This window comes from Podarcis vaucheri, assembly GCF_965113315.1.
Source record: "Podarcis vaucheri genome assembly, chromosome: 6".
NCBI lineage: Eukaryota > Metazoa > Chordata > Lepidosauria > Squamata > Lacertidae > Podarcis > Podarcis vaucheri.
In genome coordinates this window covers 85,742,253-85,763,358 of record NC_138764.1, presented here as the reverse complement: position 1 = coordinate 85,763,358, position 21,106 = coordinate 85,742,253, and the positions used below count along the sequence as shown (strand labels likewise).

The window sequence follows — 21,106 nt, the reverse complement described above, 5'->3', positions numbered from 1 at the left end:
AAGTGGGTGGGTTGCAGATACGTTGGAATTTCCAGAGCTCTGCAGCAGCAGGTTTGGATTGTAGTCTTAATGCTTTAAAACAGTCTCTTGCTCTGTGTTTGTGAGGTTTATGAAGGAAATTTGGGTTTGCCTCCAATTTTCAAGTTCCATGGACATTCAGTTCCCACTAACTCATCCTCACTATTTCATATAAAGGCAAGAAAACTGGTACAGATATTTCTATTGATGTGTATTCAGGACTGTGACCTGAAAGAATACAAACTTGGACCTACAACACACTGCAACATTTTGTCCTTCCACATAAAAGAAGCTCCTGCTCAGGTTCCAGCCAGCCATTCTCTCCAAACAAGGCATTTCTCCCTTCTCTCCCAGCCCATTGTTCCATTTTTCTTTTTCAGATGTCATTCTTTATTCTATAAGTACTAAGCATGCTCAGTCCGCATTGGACTATTCATTTTGTTGCCACTTTAGCTTGCTTTTTTTTTAAATAAAAAAATTACTTCTTCAGACCATGGCATTCTTCCAAGCATGCTGATATCTCCTTGTTTCTCTGTGACCCTGTTTTGGCTACTGTCTTGTTGCTATTCTCCACCTGAGTTTGCTATTAGAAGAAGTGATGACATGAAGCATCTTAAATTTGAAGGCTAAATAGTATAATGAAAGATTTCTCTGCTTTGCAAATATTAAACTAGGGTTCTTTGGCTTAACTTGCTGGCAAAACAGCATGTTAGAATTTGATAAATACTTTTTTTGCAAGACATTCAATTTAAACTATCTTAATAAGCAAGCAAGCTGTAAAACCTGTAGAGAAGCTCAGTCATGTTTCAAAATAGTTTGTTTTGATTTAGCAAGTTGGAACAGTGTCTTGAGAATAATATGGTATAGGAAATCCACATACAGGTGAAATTTACCAGAATCTAAGGTGGGTAGAGATAAATGGGGAAGTAGGCCTAAAACTTTCCAAAGTGAGAACTGGCAAGTTGATAGTATCTGAAAGCATTCCTAACTAATTAGTTATCTATGCTAATCAACACATCATTGGTATAATTAATCTTACTTGACATAATAAAAGAGAATTTTATTCTCAGTTGAAATTGTTTAAATAAATTCACAATTTTTGCACTCTTTTTATTTCAGTGCAGCTACTTAATAAGGGCCCTCATATTTTCTAACACTTATGCTGTGGAAGGATTAGGGATGAAACAAGCAGCCTACTGCTTTCCTGTTTCATATCATTTTCACTGGCACTCCTGTCCCGTCCTTCTGACTTTTCTGAAAGAACATGCAAAGTCTGCATTTAATTGGTACACATTTTGTATAAAATAAACATTTTTCAGTATATTTTCTCATAAAATGTATTTTTAATGTAAAATACCGATTTTTTGTGTGCAAAAAATCTAATCTGCAATGCAAAATCCAGTAAGTGAAAACCACAACCGGGGTGGGGGGTGGGCTTCCTGTTCAAAGCAAAAATGCTACAAATCCCACAGAGTGGACCCAAGACCTTGGTCATACCTGAATAAGGGGTTTCAGTCATATTTTGAAATGGCAGTTATGTCAATTGTCTACTTTGTCAGCTTCTCCAGCACCAACAAGGACAGGCCAAGCAGGGAGCTTATCTGGCAGCCCCAAACCTTTCTCTCCTCAAGTCTCAACGCCTGCTAAACAAGAAAGAACATCCACTCCAGGAAGCATTCTGAATCTGAATCTTGGTGAGTTAAAATTGTCAGTACCAGCTTTCATTTTATCAATGCTATTTGCTTATACGTATGAGAAGTTCAAGGTGATTCTATGAGTGCAGAATCATAAATGTGGACAGGTAAACTTCCTGTTTCCCAACTGAAGCAATTTCATTCAGTTTAAGGATATTTTAAATGCTTTTAAAATATCTGGGAAAGTACATAGTTAAGCAGATACAGGATTCTGAGAACTAAATGATATTTGCTTACCTGCTACCAAAAACCATAGTTCCTTATTCTTGTATAAAACTCAATATTTCTGACAAAATCCTCTGGTCCTTGGATAGCATAAACATATAGGTGATACCAGTGATTTTCCCAATCAGCCTGACTTCAGGCAATTTGTATAACTTTGATGGATACGTTTTGTGAGAACACTGACTAGGGCTTGACAAAGCATTATGCTAAGTATGCGACAGTATAAGGTTTTTGCATCAGCATAATTAAGGATCAGAGTTGGACTCTTCTTTAATTCTCACTCAATACGGCTTTGATTATAGAAGGAGTTATACTCAATTGTACTCTGTGACTGCAAACCTTCACATCAACTTCAGTGAAAATTAAATCTGAAATTGAAATCTGATCAACTTCTGTGAAATTGTTTCTGGGATTGCAGACATGCTTCCAAATAGTTGTTCAGCATTTATTTTGAAATGTTGTCATATATGTGGTAAATATTACCAAGTATTAATACTGAAAGTGGACTGATTGAATTAGGTTTTTTCCTTGACAAAAACAATTTCTGTTTAAGCTGTGTTACGTAATGAAAACACTTTTATTTAATATTCTAGATCGTAGTAAAGCTGAGATGGATCTGAAAGAGTTGAGTGAATCAGTCCAGCAGCAATCCACACCTGCGCCACTGATTTCCCCAAAGCGGCAAATTCGCAGCAGGTTCCAGCTTAATCTTGACAAGACAATAGAGAGCTGTAAAGCACAGTTAGGTATGCACATGGTAATATCAAATTTGTGTTGAAAGCATTAGAGTTGAAACATTGTTCATTTTAACATAAATGGGGGGAAATCTTAAATATGGTGTGTTGTCCTTTGTGCAGAGAGTTTGGCTTGCATCTTAGCAGACCAGGGTTCAAAGCTTCTTTATTTGGGGAGGCAAATGAGCCTTGCTTGCAAAACTAATACTTGAACAACCTACTTCACAGAATTATTATAGGTATGGTATATAATTAGTCTGTTACAATGTATGTGTGCTCATTATTTTATATCTATAGCTTAATTCTTAAGTTTTATAAGCCTCAATAATTGTAAAGAGGTGTGTGGTAGAAATATATGAATAAAAAAAAGTCTTCTTTTGTACTTAGGGATCAATGAAATATCTGAAGATGTTGCAGTAGAACATAGCGACTCAGAGGACTCTGAAAAGTCAGATTCTAGTGATAGTGAATATATCAGTGATGATGAACAGAAATCCAAGAACGATCAGGAAGAAGAAGAAAAAGAAGGTGCAAGAAGTGACAAAGAATCCTTGGCCATGAAAAAAAAACCAAAACCACCAACGCCAACTGAAGAAAAAGAAGAAATTAAAAGTACAGTCTCAGAAGTGGAGAAAACAGATACCCCTGTCAAAGAAAAGGCAAATGTAGACTCTGATAAAGAAGTTTCTGAAAAGGGGAAAAGTTTGTCACAGCCTACAAAAGAGAAGTTGAAAGGTAAAGATGAGACTGACTCGCCAACAGTACATCTTGGTCTGGACTCTGACTCAGAAAGTGAACTTGTTATTGACCTAGGTGAAGATCAGTGTGGGCGTGAGGGACGCAAAAATAAAAAAGAACCCAAGGAATCTCCTCCTAAGCAAGAAGGTAGAAAAATATACTTTTTCCTGTTATGTGTATTGGCAATCTAAGATTAAGCACTTTGCTGTCTGTGGTGTTCAGTCCCGGAAATCCTGATACCTTATGTGGTGTGTGTGTGAATGTGTGCTTCTAGAATGGGGTGGAAATAATTTTATTTTCCTTAAAAATCTAACAGTGCAGCTATTTTGAGGATTACTTCTCAAATAATATTTGCTCAATGTTGTCGAACATGCACATATAGATATCGATTTTGGAACCTTTATTGCACAAGGTTCAAATGCTGTCTTTGTATTTTCTCACTGTTTGAGCATTGAGGAAATACTTGTGCTTACAGTAAAAACAGAAAGGGATCAAAATAAAACAAAGCCCCACTGTAGGACCATTAACAAATCAGCTTCTAACCCATGAATATAGCTCATGCATTCCACAAGGTGCCAGAAATAGAGGCCTGCAAAGCAAATTGTTCTGCATTTTAAAATGAGCGTAGCCATGCTCCACAGGAGAACAGCATGTTTTGGTTTAGCAGACTGTGATCAGTCTGATTTCAATGTAAGATACTGTTGTGCTTTTCTCTAAAAGTCTTAAAAAGAAGTGTAGAGTTGAAAGGGATCCCAAGGATCATCTAGTCCAATCCCCTGCAATGCAGGCATCTCAGCTAAAGCATCCATGACAGAGGGCTATCCAACCTCTGCTTATAAACCTCCAGTGAAGAAGAGTCCACCACCTTCCAAGGGAGTCCATTCCACTGTCAGACAGCTCTTACTATGAGGAAGTTCCTTCTCAACAAATATTTTGAAGAATAAGGTTAGAATAAAAATTATCAGTTCTGGATTTTTAAAATAATCAAAGTAGACTGTTTCAGTTGCATGCACAGACATGTGATGAGTGCTGCTGTAGTGAATAGGGCTAGGGATGCACAACTGAGTGCTAAACTGCAGCCCAGGAAGCAGGGCTGCTAGGGACAGTTCACACAGCCGCAAATGGGAAATGGGTGTGCGTAGTGGGGAAGCAGCCCCCCCCATGTGCCACTGTATGCACTGTGTGTACTTTGAATATACCTGAAGTCATCCCACTGTGCTGTACAGAGGCAGGTGGCCTGTGCCCCTGTAGTGTGCTTCTACAACTGCGGGGGGTGAGGGTGAGGAAGGAGAGATGAAGGAATCACCTGCTGAAAAAAGCAAGGCATTAGTAATACAGTGGTACCTCCGCTTGTGGACAGGATCTGTTCCAGAGGTCTGGTCGGATCCCAAGGTTTCTGCAACCTGAGGACCACTTCTGTGCATGCGTGCGCAGCGAAACCCGGTAAAATACTTCTGGGTTTGCCACACGCATCCCGAAATTTATGTAACCAGAGGATTATGTAAATGGAGGTTCAACTGTATCTTCCAAAAATGTATCTTTGCTACAGTGGCTTGAAAACATGCAGCTGTACTCTAGAATTGCACTAGCTTTTGTCAGTATGTGCAGAGTATTAGTATCTTATCACCCTTCAGATGTTGGACTCCCATAAGCCCCTACCAGTCTGGCCAGTGGTCTTGGATGATGGGAGTTTGAGTTCAACAACATCTGGAGGGACCTTTGGTTCCCAATCCCTGATCTGTATTCTCCAATGCTCAGACAAGGAAGATGGTAGATAGAAAGGTTAGAAACACTTCAAGAAGTTTTTTTTTTTGAGATTATTTCAAACCTTTCGGTATTTAATGTGAGAAAGGGAGAGTTGAATTTGTGTCACCTTTGCTGGTGTTATTTGTAAGCGAATTTTGTGTTTTGTTCTATAGTTTCTGAGTTTTATGTAATTTTTGGTTTGGACTGCATATATTACAATTAGTTTATACAGTGGTAACTCGTCTAGTGTCCGCCTCGTCGCGCACCCGTTCTGTTAAACGTCCACAGCAAACCCGGAAGTATTGGAATGGGTTACTTCTGGGTTCACTGCTCGTGCATGTGCAGAAGCACAAACTACTCCGCACGCATGCACAGATGCGGCGCTTTGTCCAGTGTCCTTTTCAGCCCGCGACCGGGGCTCCGGAACGGATCCTGGTCGCAAAACGAGGTACTGCTGTAGTAGTATCAAATCACCAGAGAACATGTGATCATGAGAGTCTTGAAATCTTGGTGTGTGTGCTGCCTATAGTAGCAAATTCCTGAAACTTCTGCTGAGTGCAATAATTAAGGATGGTTTCATAATCTGAATGAAGACGTTTCAAAACCTAATATATGTCATTGTAAAACAAGGATAAAGAGCAGCTCAGAGGCATCATCTGTATGATGTGAGGGACTAAAAATAGTTCTAGAGTAGATGATGTAAGGGTCAAAATGAAAGTTTCGAGGCTCCTAGAGTGACAAACATATACCCCGCAGAACTCAGTTTACTTTCTTTTACTTCATCACGTTTTCTCTGCAGGCAAAAAGATGGCATTTGTAGGTCTGTGATGTGTAAATTGCTTTTGAAAGTCAGCTGGCAATGAACAATGCAACTTTCACCCACTGAAAAATAATTATGTGCACAGATATCTGTTGTACTATGTTGCTCACAGTAACTGGGTTTTGTATTACCTGAATTGTCAGTAAAAAAGATCATGTTTCTTTTCTACCCACTTAGCTGCAGCTAAAACACCACCTTCTTCAACAGTAAGTAGTCAGCCTCCAACTGAAACTCAGGTGCTTACTCGATCCGCATCCCAGACTCCTCCAGCTGGTGTCACAGCTACAATAAGCACTACTTCTGCTGCCAGCACTCCAGCTGCAGCCACCGGGAGCCCAGTGAAGAAGCAGAGGCCGCTTCTACCAAAGGAAACTGCCCCAGCAGTCCAACGGGTAGTATGGAATTCTTCAAACAAATTTCAGACTTCTTCTCAGAAATGGCATATGCAGAAGGTGCAAAGGCAACAGCAGCAGCAACAGAGTCAGCAGCAGCAACCTCAGTCCTCCCAAGGAACAAGATATCAGACAAGACAAGCCGTGAAAGGTATTATCACCTTTCCCATTTTGTTCTCACTGCTGTATTCTTGCTGTGGTCATTGTGCTCAAGTACTTCAAACTATTCTTCCATAAATATGGGTCCTGTAAAGATATGAAAATGCAAAATCGCTCTCCCAGTGTGGTCCTTAAGTGTACAGTGGTACCTTGGAAGTCCATTCGACTTCCAAAACATTTGGAAACCAGGCCGTAGCTTCCGATTGGCTGCAGGAAGCTCCTGCAGCCAATCAGAAGCTGTGGAAGCCGCACCAGACATTCGGTTTCCAAAGAACGTTTGCAAACCAGAACACTCACTTCTGGGTTTGTTGCGTTTGGGACCCAAGGCGTTTGGGAGCCAAGGTACAACAGTACTTAAAATAATTTGTTTATCTGCAGCATTTTAGTTGGAATGTGAACTGCAATATCTTTCCACTGTAGTTTTAATTATTTCGTAAGTATTATAAAATGAAATGTATCTATAACTGAAAAATGAGCTCTCTTAAGTGGAAATAACCATATGAAGGGAAATGATTGCAATCACCAATATTTATTGGTGGAAGAAAGTGAACTACTTCAGGGATAAGGCATAGCTTATCTTGTATCAATATGGAGAGGCACAATATAGGTTGTATCTAATGCTGTCTGTGCTTGAGTCCCTCCCTTTATAACCCCCCACACCCTTAAAATCTGCTCTGGAGAGTTAGAAAACCCTCCCGTGCAAATTGTTTGTGTGACAGGGGACTAGGGCATGGCTGCAATGAAGAGGTGAGGAAAATAAAGTCCATTGTGCAATGTTAGATTCCACCATATAATTTTGATTGGTTATAAAGCTGTCCTTAAAGAACATGTTGATCCCTTGTTATGTGAAGAAAGAAGGTTTTTTATTTTCTGTGAAACATGGTTATGAAAACGAAGAGTGCCAACCTTTTAAGAGGATAGATCCAAGTAACTTCTAGATTTCTTATTTTCCAAAAATGGGGAAACAGCCATTATTATTATTGTCCTAGCAGTTCTTAATCTAATTAATTTTGAAATTTAATTTGCGCCCAACAGATACTAATCTAATTAAATCTTCCTAATATCTTTAGACAGTTGTAATCTGTAGATTTTGGGCCATCAACCGAATTTGCAGCTCCCCCCCTTCTCTCCCTCCATGTCCCATTTTGCTTAATATCATACTGGAACAGTTCCTAATAACTCAACAGCTTGTTCACTACTTTGTGACATTTTACTTGGCCATAATCAAGGTATTATCCCACTATGGTACATTTTAAGGAGTATTTTCCAGTGGCTGGTGAAACCAGCATAGACACTCACTAAAAGTTGCCCTAAGAATCCTTAACTGCCTTGTCTTAGGGTTTTCTGCCCTGGTTTACACAGTTATGCCAGCATATTGTCACAGAATAAGGTATGTCACCACTGCAAGAAGTATTATGGGAGCATCACACACCAATCCACCAACACAAATGTTCAAGATTGAGCTGTGAAAAGCTATTGGACAGCATTTATTTAGCATTGGTTTGCCTGTTTTTTGACATTTCAAAAGCATTGAAATCTGCAGTGATTCACTTGTGGGTTTGTTTTGTGTCCTTAGCTGTACAGCAAAAAGAAATTACTCAGAGTACTTCAACGTCAACCATTACCTTGGTTACAAGCACTCAACCTGTTTCCATAGTAACCAGTTCTGGATCAGCAAGTACACTTTCATCTTCAGTTAATACAGACTTGCCAATAGCAACAGCTTCAGCAGATGTGGCTGCAGATATTGCTAAGTATACTAGTAAAGTAAGTTTTTTGTTTTTGTTTTTAAAAAGCACTACATTCTTACAAGTTTTACTTTGAAGTTAATGCAGTTGCTGATGTGCAACAAAGCAGGTTATCCACTTGCCTGAACATTTTTCCTCATCCTGTGATGTGGATAAGTTTAACCTTTGAACACGTGGAAGAACCTTAACAGCAATATTTTAAACTGGCTGCTGGTGTGTAGCTGGAAGCACTGCAACTTTTCCTGCCGTAGTTCTCCAAAAACAGAAGCTTGGGTTTTGGGGTCAGGGATGGAGGGAAGAGACAAAAACAGCCCGAATGTATGCATGGTTAACATACATTTATGGATAAATTTTATTAACCCAACATGTGTGGATATATGTATGCACATCATAATTTTATTAGTACTTATCAGATTTATCTGTAGTGTTTGACAAAGCTTTTTTTTCTACTTCGTGCGTGTTTCTTTAAGCATAGACAACCATCTGTATGGTGCATTAAAATAATAATGAGAAAACAAATGCAAGTGCTTGCCTCAAGGAGCCTAAAATCTATATTTAAGCAGTAGGAGAAAAGTAGAGAAAAATTAATACAAGTTTCATGTCCTTAAACTTTGCTCCAATTGGAGATGAGGATCTAAATATTAAGCCTGAGGCTTAATAGAAAAGGGGGCCTTTGTGGAATTTGAAGGAAGACTCTGAGATGGCACCATGTAGGTGTTCTTGCGTAAAGGCTACAAGAGAGAATTTTTGATATTCTGTTAGGAAAAAAATGGTATTCTGAGCTGAGTATTTTCCACTTCAGTGTACAGAGCAATGATGTCACAGTAATAGTCTTAAACCCTGCACTTCTTGGGACAGAGTAGTCTTACAGATATGTAAAGCTATCTCTATAGAAGCTATTTGGTACAGGAGCCCATTGGATACAGCTGTATGAGAGTAGCTGAGCTATATGAGTTTCTGGTAGCCAGGGAAGCTGATGCTTTTGCTTGGCCTATCTGGGCAAGTGGTATGCCACAGTGACCAATTGGTTCTTGCTTGGGAAAGCCAGCATCTTTGGATAAGCGCTTTCAGCTACAGTTGCCAAACATGGCTTCCAAACAGATATGGGGGCTTTGGTGGTGGAGTGGGGATAGAGGATGGACTGTCCTGTAATTAATGTGTGCAAGCTGTGACACAACAGTTCCAAAGGCTTTAAGCTGGTACACATGTGGTAGATAAAGGACTGTATATGAAGGGTTGACATTTTTATTTTTAGGCAGGGCTGTAAAGCCTAGTCTTGCATACCTTCTCCCTGAAAAACTTGCTACACATTCTGTATATGCAAGAGAGAAATAGTAGATTTCAAATCACTTGTAAGTCATAAAGTTCATTGGTTGGCCTTGGGCAAGTCAGCATCTTTCAGCCATACTTTCTTGCCTGGGTAAACTAGCCTTGTGTACTACCTGAACTCCTTCAAGGAAGACAAAGGAGAAGTGGCCAGAATGAGAACTGAGCAGGCAAGGCTGTAAACAGGTGCTTCATTGAACATCAAGCTTAAGTGCATAGCTGGCCAGTTTAAAATACTGCTGTGAAAGTTTCCCCGTGTGTTACAGCTGGCGTACCTTAACACCACTAGTGAGACTACACAGGGGCAGCACAACTGGAAGAACAATTAATGACAAGTAAGTAATTCCATTTTTGTTCAGGTACCAAAATCATGAAGTAAAAACAACTCCTGCTTCTTGCGTGAAGTGGTTCTTCTAAAATGTGTTCATTTAAACATAATGAGAGGTTTTAGAATGATGAAAAATGAGCCATCCAGGGGTGGTGCTTTAAATGTTTACGAAGTGCATTTGCCGCCTCCAGTGTCTTTATTTTAAGAAGCCATTCCAGTTTCTATTGATGTAACTTTATTTAATTAAGAAATTGAACCTTACTATAAAAAAAAAATAGACGTGAAAAGCAAAAATGAGGAATTCCTCCCATCATTTTCCAATGTAGCCATTTGCATGAAGTGGAGAGAAACACAGGTATCTGCTCTGTTTATCTAAACCGCTCAGTGAGTTGATGCCATGTATAAAGTCACAAATGATGTTTAGAAAGTTCATGCAGTTTCTTTCTCCCATCTCAGTCCTGTAGGTATCTTGATCCATTTTACTACCTCATGAATGTTGACATCTGATCCTGCATCAGCAGCTTGCATGGTAGACTGTGAACAGATTCCCAGAGTACTGCATTTCAGACTCTCAATGCATAAATTAGGACTAAAATTAAAAGTAAACGGCTCCAGAATGCTTCGTTGGTGTCTGATGTATGCAAGCGAATAGAGTTGGATTCTGCTTGTCATTTTGAGATCTAACTGCTATAATAATGCCAACATGGAATTCTGTGTTTTGACATGGTGGTTGGTGATTTGAATGCTCTTATGGCATTACAGATACATGGCAATATTGTAATTTAACACCATCTAGAGAGAACCTATGGCATTCAGGTTGAAAAAGTAAATAGTGAACTATGAACTCGCCACATGTCTGAGAGTCCAGTTGTCTGGCTACCAAACTAAACATACTGTAAAGTGATTTAACCATAGCACGTGGCACCCCACATTGTTGTCTGAGGCACACACAGATACACGCCCCCCCGGCAGGTATGCAATCATGTTGCATGCAATCATTTATAATGGCTCTGTATAATCACTTGCTATTTGATTTCTGAGATTTTACTCATAATAAGATTAGAAACTGATATCAAAAGAACTAAATGGAGAGGTGATATTTTTATTCACACACAGAATCCCACCCAAGTTCATAGAATCATAGAAATATAGTGTGAAGCAACCCAAAGGGCCATCTAGCCCAACCACTTGCAATGCAGGAATCATTGCTAAAGAATCCCTGACAGATGGCCATCTAACCTCTGTGTAAAAACCTCCAGTGAGGGAGAGTCCGCAACCCTTCAAGGTAGTTCGTTCCACTATTGAGCAGCATTTATTGCAGAAAGTTCTTCCTAAAGCTCAGTTGTTCACTTCTATCCATTGTGTGTGGAGTGGATGAATCTCAGAGGTCAAGAGGTATCACTATGACCTAAGATACAGTGGTTGCTGGGTTTCTTTTATATTATTGATATGATTTACAAAATCCATTCAAAGAAAAATGTGTCAGTAGTTTTTATAATATCCTACATAAGAAATTATGGAATGTTCCCAGGATAAAGAAATTTAAAAAGCAAGATCACTTTTAATTCCTTAATAAACTTTCTTTTTAAACAGATGATGGATGCCATAAAAGGAACAATGACAGAAATATACAATGACCTTTCAAAAAATACTACTGGAAGCACAATTGCTGAGGTCAGTGTCTTTTGCCATCAGCAAGTCACATTTTTTTCTTTAAAAAATAAAATGTGAAACACTTTTAAAATAAGTAGAAATCTGCCTTTTAAATATTCTGCAGATATGTATTTGAGTTCTAGCCTCTTGTCTGATCTAATACCAACTATTGTGAAAACTACTGGTTGCATACTGTGTGAGAGAGGAGCTCATTAAAGTTTATAGCCTGAAATTTTAACTAGGTTGCTCTTGCTAAAAGCTGCTACTACTGTGCCAGACAATGACAATATAATAGCTCTACAGTGGTACCTCAGGATACAGACGCTTCAGGTTACAGAGTCTGCTAACCCAGAAATAGTACCTCAGGTTAAGAATTTTGCTTCAGCATGAAAACAGAAATCGCATGACGGCAGCAGCGGGAGGCCCCATTAGCTAAAGTGGTACCTCAGGTTAAGAACTGTTTCAGGTTAAGAATGGACCTCCAGAACGAATTAAGTTCTTAACTCGAGGTCCAACTGTACTTCCTTAAATGCACGGCAGACTAGCTATTCCAAGATTTTCCTTCAAGCCTTCGAAATCTAACTTGTTTACGCAAGCAAAATATCTTAGGTCCAGTTTACAATTTGAAATACTCAATTAACAGGGAGCTTATTCTGGCTTGCACACATAGGGCTAAACCATTGTTTAGCATTACATAAGAGTACAACCAGTGTCACCACCTCAATTTGTTTAGTAAATATATTGTTTTCATGGAGCATGAAAAACAGGAAGGAAAGGATGAGGGAAAATTATTTTCAGTATCTTATCTTTTTTCTTTCCTGTGATTCAGGCACATTAACTAACCCTTCTCTTTTTCATGCCACGTAGCAAGGGAGGGGAGAGAGTGACTGTGCGATGCCCATGTTACTCAGAGTTCTGTAGGCAACTAATGATTTACAGAAGCATGCTGATCGTGACATTGCATTAAAAAACAGCCTTCTCTCTCCCTCTTTTTTTTAAAAAAGACAGTTATTTTTCTTTAAAGTCAATTTTTCTGAATGTTTATTTATTTACGAACTACCTTTATAGCCTGTGTTATAACACAACTTTTTCAGAGCAGCTTACAACATAAAACAAGCAAAACTTTTAATAGCAGCAAAATGAAAATTAAATCAGTTGGGGCACTTTACTTTTGTCATTCACTACGGTGCTAACTATTAATCCTGGTCCATATACCTGTATGAAACATTAAAAAATATTGAGTTCTTCATGTAGAACCATTCTTGTAAATTCTGCAGGATACATATTTAATATATGTAGGTTCCTCTTAAGGACTCTCATTTTTTTGTGTACAGATTCCCTAGCAGTATTATTAGAGAAAAATTGCTCCATTTGCTATCCATTTTGCTGATGAATTTTGCTAAAATCTCTTATTATGAGTGTGAAAGTTTTTTTTTTATCAGTTTCCTAGTTTTCTCTCTGTTTACTGTTTGAAATACCAGAAGGACTAAATTTGCCTTGTTTCTCATCACTGTTGGCATAAATTCCTAGTGCTCTTTTGGAATCATGCAATAATTGGTTAAAACCAGCAAACTAAGCACTTCTATTTATGTATTGGGTGTGTGTGTGTGTGTGTGTGTGTGCGTGCGTGTGTGTGTGTGTGTGTGTGTTTTACTTTATTTTATTTGAAATTTTATTTAGAAGAAGGGAAACCTAAAGTATGAATCATGGAACTCTAAAGTCACTTAGTCAGTTTAAATATACCCGTTATTAGTTGAGCCATGGGTTATAAAAAATGTTAGTTATTTTTAATAGTAAATAGATACAATTCCATAGGAAGCATTCCTTTTTACACACAGGTTGGAATGCCTTTTCTGATATGGTGATTATTGGGAAACAGAAATGTATCTTCTAAAAACCAAGAGAGGGTGCTTTTTTCCCTTCAGAATCATTTTGTTCATATGCAAACTTATGCAAATTAAATCCAAAACTCATAGGGTTGAAAAGCCTTTTTTTAAATCAAGTGACCTAATTATTTCTTTGATATTCCAGATTCGTCGTTTGAGAATTGAAATAGAAAAGCTTCAGTGGTTACATCAGCAGGAACTTTCAGAAATGAAACACAATCTGGGTATAAAAAATGCAGTTCAAAATAATGATGTTGCCACTTATTTTTTAAAAGGCCATGGCAGTATCTCAGCTGCAACTCTGTGATAGTACAAATTGTCCTCCCTAGAAAGAGTAGAAAATGTGATGGAACATGCCATCTTAGACTGTTCCTCACATGTACAGTCAGTTAGAGTGGGCCAGTTCAGACATCTGAACCAGCTCAATATAGTATTTCCTGAACCACAATTTAAATATGTACTGTTTTGAGAATGGAAATATGCTTACTCTTTTTGAAATCCAGAAAGCAAGTTAAACTGCAATTTGGATAGTAATTGTTCATTTATAGTTCATTCATGAGAACCAATAATCACTAGTTTGGTAGATATGTTGCCTAATGCTGCACTTGCAGTTACAGAATGAAGCTGGGTTTTTTTCATCTAAAAGTCACTAATGCATCTGGAGCTAAAACTTAAATTTCTAAATTACCATTTGGACCCACTGTTGACTATATGCTGTCTGTCTGTTGACTAGAACTCACAATGGCTGAAATGCGTCAGAGTTTGGAACAGGAAAGAGATCGTTTGATTGCCGAAGTGAAGAAGCAGCTGGAACTGGAAAAGCAGCAAGCTGTGGATGAAACCAAAAAGAAGCAGTGGTGTGCCAACTGCAAAAAAGAAGCGATTTTCTACTGTTGTTGGAATACCAGTTACTGCGACTACCCTTGCCAGCAAGCCCATTGGCCGGAACACATGAAGTCCTGCACACAGTCAGGTAAACAATATCTTTTTAACCCAAGTGTGGGAAACCTTTGACCTTCTAGATGTTGCCACGCTACAATTCCCATGAGTTCCACGAAGCCTGACCAATACCCAGGGATGGTGAGAGTTGTAGTTCAGCAACATCTGGAGGGCCAAAGGTTCCTCACAACTGTTTTAACTTATTTGTGAGTGAACATCATCCAGTTACATAATTTAGAAATCCTTTTGTTTTCACTTTAGCAACTGCAACACAGCAAGAAACGGATACTGAAATTAGCACAGAAACATTAAATAAATCATCCCAGCCTACCTCCAGTGCACAGCCGGCACCTACAGAAACTGCCAGTACTCCAAAAGAAAAAGAGGCAGCTGTTGAAAAGAGCAAGGAGAGTGTTACAGTAAGTATTTCAGTCAGTCCTTTTACTTGTATGCTGCCTTTCCAAAGTTAAAACCACTCTCAAGGTGGCTTACAACATACTTCTTTACTTAACCACAACCCCCTTCATGTCAAATTTGTGAGACTGTTTAAAACACTGAATTCTGGTTTCCTGTTAAGGTTCTTGAGGATTCATATGAATTGAAACACATTTCAGAGATTTGTCTTTAATCTTACAAAGTTATTTCTTAAGGGAAGGGACCAAAATGTATCTAGGCTCTCTCATATTTCATTTCATTTATTTGTGTCCAGTCTTCCTTCCTTTAAGAGGGCCCAGGGTAGCTGACAACGTGAAATTTCATAAGACCAATTCCAAAATCAGTAATTAAAATGACAGTGCCCAAATAATCCTATCTCCTTCCAAAGGCCTGGGCAAATAAAAATGTGTTTTACATTCTGGCTGTACTACCGCAGAGGAAACCCCTCTCATACTTTTTCACCCTCCTTGGTATCCACAGTGTTGGTACTGCAAGAAGCCCCCCCCCCATTGTAAACTGTGTGCTTAGACATATGGCAGAAGACACTCCTTCAAGTACTTTAGGGCTTTGTATACTAGTACCAGCACTTTGAATTGGACCCTGAAGTTCACTGGCAACCCATGAACACTCTCAGAACTTGAAGTGATATGCACTCTTCTGGCTACTCTTGAGTACTAGTTGCAGCCTCCAGACTGTTATTAAGGACAACCTCATGTAAAGCACATTGCATTAATGTGTATGGTTATCAGAGCATGGATTACTGAGGCCAAACTATCTCAGTCCTAGAACAGCCACCGCTGATGAACCAGCCAGAGCTGGATATAGGCCCCACCAAAGCCATCTGTATATTCAGTGACACTTTGGCCTGTAGGAGTACCCCAGACTTCGAAGCTGCTCCATCAAGGGGGGCGGGGATGCCACCCCATCCAGAACAAGCCAACCCCTTAATTCCTGGACCAGAGACCACCCACCCAAAGGACCTCCATCTTAACTAGATTCAATTTCCATTTATCAGCCCTAGTCCAACCCATCACTGTATCCAAACACTGTCCCAGTGCCTGCACAGCCTCTGAACAGCATGAGGGATAAGATGGAGCCCTGTGGGACTCCATAACATAAATCCATGGGTCCAGCCAGTGCTGGAAGTGACTCTGCAGGTAGGAGTAGTTAATGGTGCCCGTCTCTCAGTGAAATTCTAGGAGAAACAACAGCACCAGTTTTGTCCTTCACCATGCCATGCCCTAATGAAATTTCATGCAATATTCTGCCACTCTTATTGAGTCTCATTGAGTCAAAGCTATTGCTCTGGGTGCATGAATGCCCATCAACCTTTCTCTATTCTAGCCCCTTTGAATCGCAGATTGTATTTGCCCTGTAGATACACTCATACAGCATGCCCCGGCACTTCTACCAAGCGCCCAAAACTCAGGTTTGAAACTGTTGCTCAAATTACCATATCCTCAACTAATTCTGTACCCTAACTTCTCCACATAAATGGCAGGCATTGGAATACATAAGCTGTCATTGGCTACATACGCCTTGTATATCCTTGTATATGTCAATTAACATTCTTCAGATGGATTAGGATATGATTTCTAATCAGAGATATGAATAACCATTGTCGCACTGACAATATCTTTATGAAGAGCTGGAATTGCATATTTATTCCTTCGTCCCCAAACCCTGTGTGTTTAGTAAAATAACAATATAGTATTTACTTCACCAGTACTTTAATTGCATCATGTCTCATTTGAACTATATTGGAGAACAGGACTCAAGGTATACTCATGAGCTCACACTTTCTGTGAACCTAGTTCATAAAACTTTATAAGTTGTTCTCTAGATTTCATGTGTTTTTTCATTGAGGGGGATGCTTGAAACACATTGGAAATTGGTGATGATCCTTACCAAAAAACCTTGACTGACTAATTAGGTACACGCATGTTTAGGTATTTTTAAAAGAGCAGTCTCTTCTGCTTGTAGCAGTGCTGTGTTTTGCTATGATCTGGCATTATTTGCAAAGAAAATGTTGGGTGCCTACAATTTCTACCATGGAACATTTTGCTTGAAAATCTCAAATTGCTTTCACATAATTGTTACATGTTTTTGAAACATCAAGCTGTATACATTGCTCACATTCATATTTTGAATTTTGGTTTCATTAACAAAAAAAGTAACCTGTGAATTCATTGAGATGCAAATTTTAACGCAAGCCAAACATCTGACAAATTTCTATGATAATAATAAATAGGTGGCATTTATGTAAAAGCTGAACCTTTTGCTGAGGTTGCCTGTGCTGTCTCTGCAGATAGCAACAGGTGTGACAAGCAGCCAGCCTATAAAACTGGTCCAGGTCCCGCAGACCACCACCTATATACCAACTACTCAACCCACAATTGTAAGTACTGCTTTTGGCATTGAAACAGCTCATTATCTATTGTGGGGGGCGGGGTTTTCTCCTGTGTTATCAGGACATGAATTCACCGGTCCCAAGTCTATATTTGCAGTGTAAAACGCCTTATTTTGCCGTACAACATCTCCATTTCCCTCATGCCATATAATTTCATCATAGAGCCAACCAAGGATTCAAAGACTAGCCAACATTCACACATAGTTACAGCTGCAATTTTTGGGGGGAGAGGGGGTAAACATTACTGCAAATATGGTGAGCTCTTGCTTTTTGCAATGTGAACAAGTTTTATTTTAGCGCTATCCAGGTTATGCCAAACAAACCAAGCCCTAACAATATTGCATATATGTTCTGTGTTTCTGGAATTGTTGCATTGCCATTGTACGTCACTATCTTTTGCTGCTGAGATAGGAAATGTTGGCTGTGATGTAGGAATTAGGCCACTGTTCCACATCCATTTAATCCCTCAGGCTTCTTAATTTCTTTTGTGCAATCACCATGTGGTAAGCAAAAATTTAACTATTCATCCTGTGCTCTTCAGGCCCAAAAATGCTCAACAGAGAGACTGAGCTAGAGCTATTTGTAACAAAGTGAACTTGGAGCTTCTTGTTTCAAAAAAACTTTCCGCCACAATTAGAAGATGGAGGGTGGTGCTGGGATTTACTTCTGCCTAAAATGATTTTACCTTAGAAAGTTCTGTTGGTTGAGTTTTACCTTGCTTTGCTGACCATGTTTGATCCCTCCTGAGCGGCATGTTTTCCTCAAAATCAGATGTCCCGGTGATCTTGTTTTAATTTTTAACAACACTGCCTTAAAGCAGGAGGGAGAGCCTTGGTGATTTTTCGCCCTACTTGACATTTAATTCTATAATTTACAATGGTCAGTACCAAATGTTCTGTTTGGCCATACCAAATGTTCCATGTACATTTACTGACCTACTGTGGTCATAATGCTAACGATCCTACTGTTTCAAGGCACAGTGCCCAAATCCACTAATTCTCTTACTATGTGAGTATTAGACATGTTTTATTAGCAACATCTGACCTAATGCTATTGTGGAATGCATATATGAGTTTAGTAATAAATCCTAATGCCTTAAAGGGGCTCAACACATCAGCATGGTTCAATATTCATCCTACAGTTTGTGTAAAGAAAGCACTGGATCAGTTCCTGGTACATGTGATGGAAGTCTCCAGGTTACTACATTTTGAAAACAACACAATCATGGTTTGATTTTTTAGCTGTTGTGCCCATTGTCTCCTGTAAATTGTTGGTTTGTGAGCACTTTGAAGACCAGGATTTACCATCTGATTTGAGTGAACACACATTGTTTAAACAATACATAGAGTTTGTTTTCTAGTGACAAGACAGAATATTTGTGTAATACAGAAACTTTAAACACTTTTAATCAGATTTCTACTGTTTAAGGGATTGCTTGCAATTCTATTGAGAGGAAAGTTACACACAGGTCTGAGGCTATAAAGCAAGGAATAGGAAAACTCATTTTTTTGACTCGGTACTGAATATCTTGCACACAGCTCAGAGTGTTTATTATGTACAGTACTGTATTATTATGTATTGTGCCCTTTATTTCCTGGGTAGTATCATGCTGAGGGTTTCTCATGACAGGCAATCCTACGTTTCTGTGCTTGTAGTTGCTGACATGTGTGTTTTGGTTTTAATCCACAGACCATTCCTGTAGTAGTAAGCCCTACAGCTGGGACCGTGGCAATGAGAACAGGAGTTCAATATGTTCAGACAACAATGCCTGTCCAAGTACGGAGAGTCTAACTGCTAACAAAGGAATCCAGGCAGCTGTTGGAGTATATAATCGTCTCTGTAATAGAAATGTTTTTTAAAAAATCCCCGCAGTTCATTGGATTAACCTCAAAGGTTCAGACTTTTAGCTTTGTACAGGTGTACAAAGCATTTATTACACTACATTAATGTAAAGCATTAGCGCTGGCTTTAAAAAGCTTGAGGACTGGTAAAATTCATGGTAAATCTATGCTTCTGTTGTAAATTATGTACATTTTGTGGATGATGTTAGAGTACCATCTCCTTTTTATATTTGTATTGACTTCGACGTATAAGGAGTGTTGGAAGCTGGTGAAGGAAAGGTTAAATCAGACTTGCCACAAACACCACCAAGAGAAATGGTTTTCTGGGAACTGCAGTTGCACACATAAATCAAGAATGAGAAGACTGAACCACTTGCCTTGCCTTTGGAGACGGAAAAAAACACACGCCTGCACATTGGTTTGTGCAACTGAAGCTGGAACTTGCCGTTTTAAATTTGTTAAATCAAGCATTTCCAATCTTAAGGCTCCTCGTACATTAAAGGACATATTTTGTGTTTCATATTTAAAATGAGAGAGATTGTTTACAAAATGGGGGGGGGGTAAATTTCATTCATGCTAAGAGAAAAGGAAAGTCGGAAGCTAAATATCAGATCAATAGTTCCAGAGATAATGAAAATGGATTTTGGGGCGTATGCTTCCTACTAGGTTATGTTTCAGTTGTATTGCTGCTGCTTCTTTTTTTAAGTGTCCAAAGGACTTTGAAATTGTTTTCAAAGGGAACAAGAGCTATAGATGGAGAAGACTCTTTACCAGGAAACGAGGGCAAAGGACATTGATGCTGGAATAGAGCATGTATTATGGGATTTTTATGTTTTTATGTAAGCATGAAACAGTACAGTATGAGAGAGAAAGTAACCCATGAAAACACTGTCTGTTACACTTAAACTGTAGTACCATTTTGTATGTTGTGTAAACAAAGCATTGAACAAAGCAAGGTGATGTATGTATATGAGAAAATTAATTGTATTATATCATTCCAGTACATTTTGTTGTACATTTTAGTCATATTGATTTCTCCCATTGTTTATAAAGGATGCGGTTTGTACAGTCTCCAGCTAGTACACACATTAGAGGAAAGAAGAAGAAAAAAGCTAGAAGGAAAAAAAAATCAGGAGCAGAATATTTGTGAATTGCATTGTGTCAAAGATAGCCTAGCTGGCCTTATTTGTGAAGCATAATTGCTTTTAGCATATGGAAGTATTTTTTCACATTTTCTTTGTATAAAATTTGTATTAAACTAAATATCTTTTTTGATTATTGTGTTTCTTTTACTAAAGCAGGTGACGCACAATATGCTTTGGGATTTCCCAGTTTTTTTCAGGGCTCTTTAAGTTTCTTTAATTCTTTTTTTTAATTAAACTGTTTTAGAAAAAATGGGTCATGTTGGGTTTCCATTTTCCTTCTGAAAGCCAGGTTACATTTACATGTGTCCTTTAAAAACAACAACTCATTCTGATCCAGCTGTATTTCTCTGGTAGTTGATACTTAACTGCATCACTACTTGGCATGCTTACTTACAGATTTATATCTCTCTTCACTTGTTCTGCCTAGCAATGGAAACTGTTCTGAGAGCACTGCAGCCTTCCTATTCAACATTAGCAAATATGCAGATGTTTTCTTGTTTTCATCTGCATCCTGGACATTGAACAGACACAGAAGAGTAAGAGATATTTTACTTTTTATTTATTTTAGAATTTGTCAGCTGCTTGCTTTTCCGCACAGCTAATAAGTTTTGTCTGTTTGATGCTTAAATAAGGCTAAGCACATCAAATTATCTCAGGTTCCAAAATTGAGGTGCCTCTGAGGAGGACCGAGTCCCAGCCAACCTAACCTCAAACAAATGAGGCCCAGAGCAACACCCTGGGGCAGAGAGGCTGAAGAATGTTTGCTGCTTACTAATACCACCTTTAATAGTTTGGTTTCTCTTTTTCTTCATTCTCTTGTTTCTTTTCTTTTAACAAACTAAAAATCTACTGTCTGTATTTCACTCTTG

General features: G+C 38.7%; 1 protein-coding gene across 12 annotated transcripts in view; it reads left to right on the top strand.

Annotated features, from left to right (window-relative positions):
- Nucleotides 1-20,367, top strand: part of ZMYND8 (zinc finger MYND-type containing 8) — an 81,723-nt gene extending 61,356 nt beyond the window's left edge. For 10 of the 12 annotated variants that reach the window (XM_082225839.1, XM_082225841.1, XM_082225845.1 and 7 more), the window contains 11 exons: nt 1,578-1,712; nt 2,531-2,683; nt 3,059-3,556; nt 6,153-6,518; nt 8,103-8,293; nt 11,522-11,602; nt 13,613-13,691; nt 14,201-14,440; nt 14,668-14,825; nt 17,150-17,239; nt 18,941-20,367. In XM_082225839.1, the coding sequence (XP_082081965.1) occupies nt 1,578-1,712; nt 2,531-2,683; nt 3,059-3,556; nt 6,153-6,518; nt 8,103-8,293; nt 11,522-11,602; nt 13,613-13,691; nt 14,201-14,440; nt 14,668-14,825; nt 17,150-17,239; nt 18,941-19,042 (2,093 nt within the window). In that variant the 3' untranslated portion in view covers nt 19,043-20,367. Of the gene's footprint in view, nt 1-1,577; nt 1,713-2,530; nt 2,684-3,058; nt 3,557-6,152; nt 6,519-8,102; nt 8,294-9,866; nt 9,936-11,521; nt 11,603-13,612; nt 13,692-14,200; nt 14,441-14,667; nt 14,826-17,149; nt 17,240-18,940 lie in introns of those variants that run through there. The other 2 variants (XM_082225834.1, XR_014220584.1) reach the window with 2 other exon arrangements.
- Nucleotides 20,368-21,106: the final 739 nt, after the last annotated feature.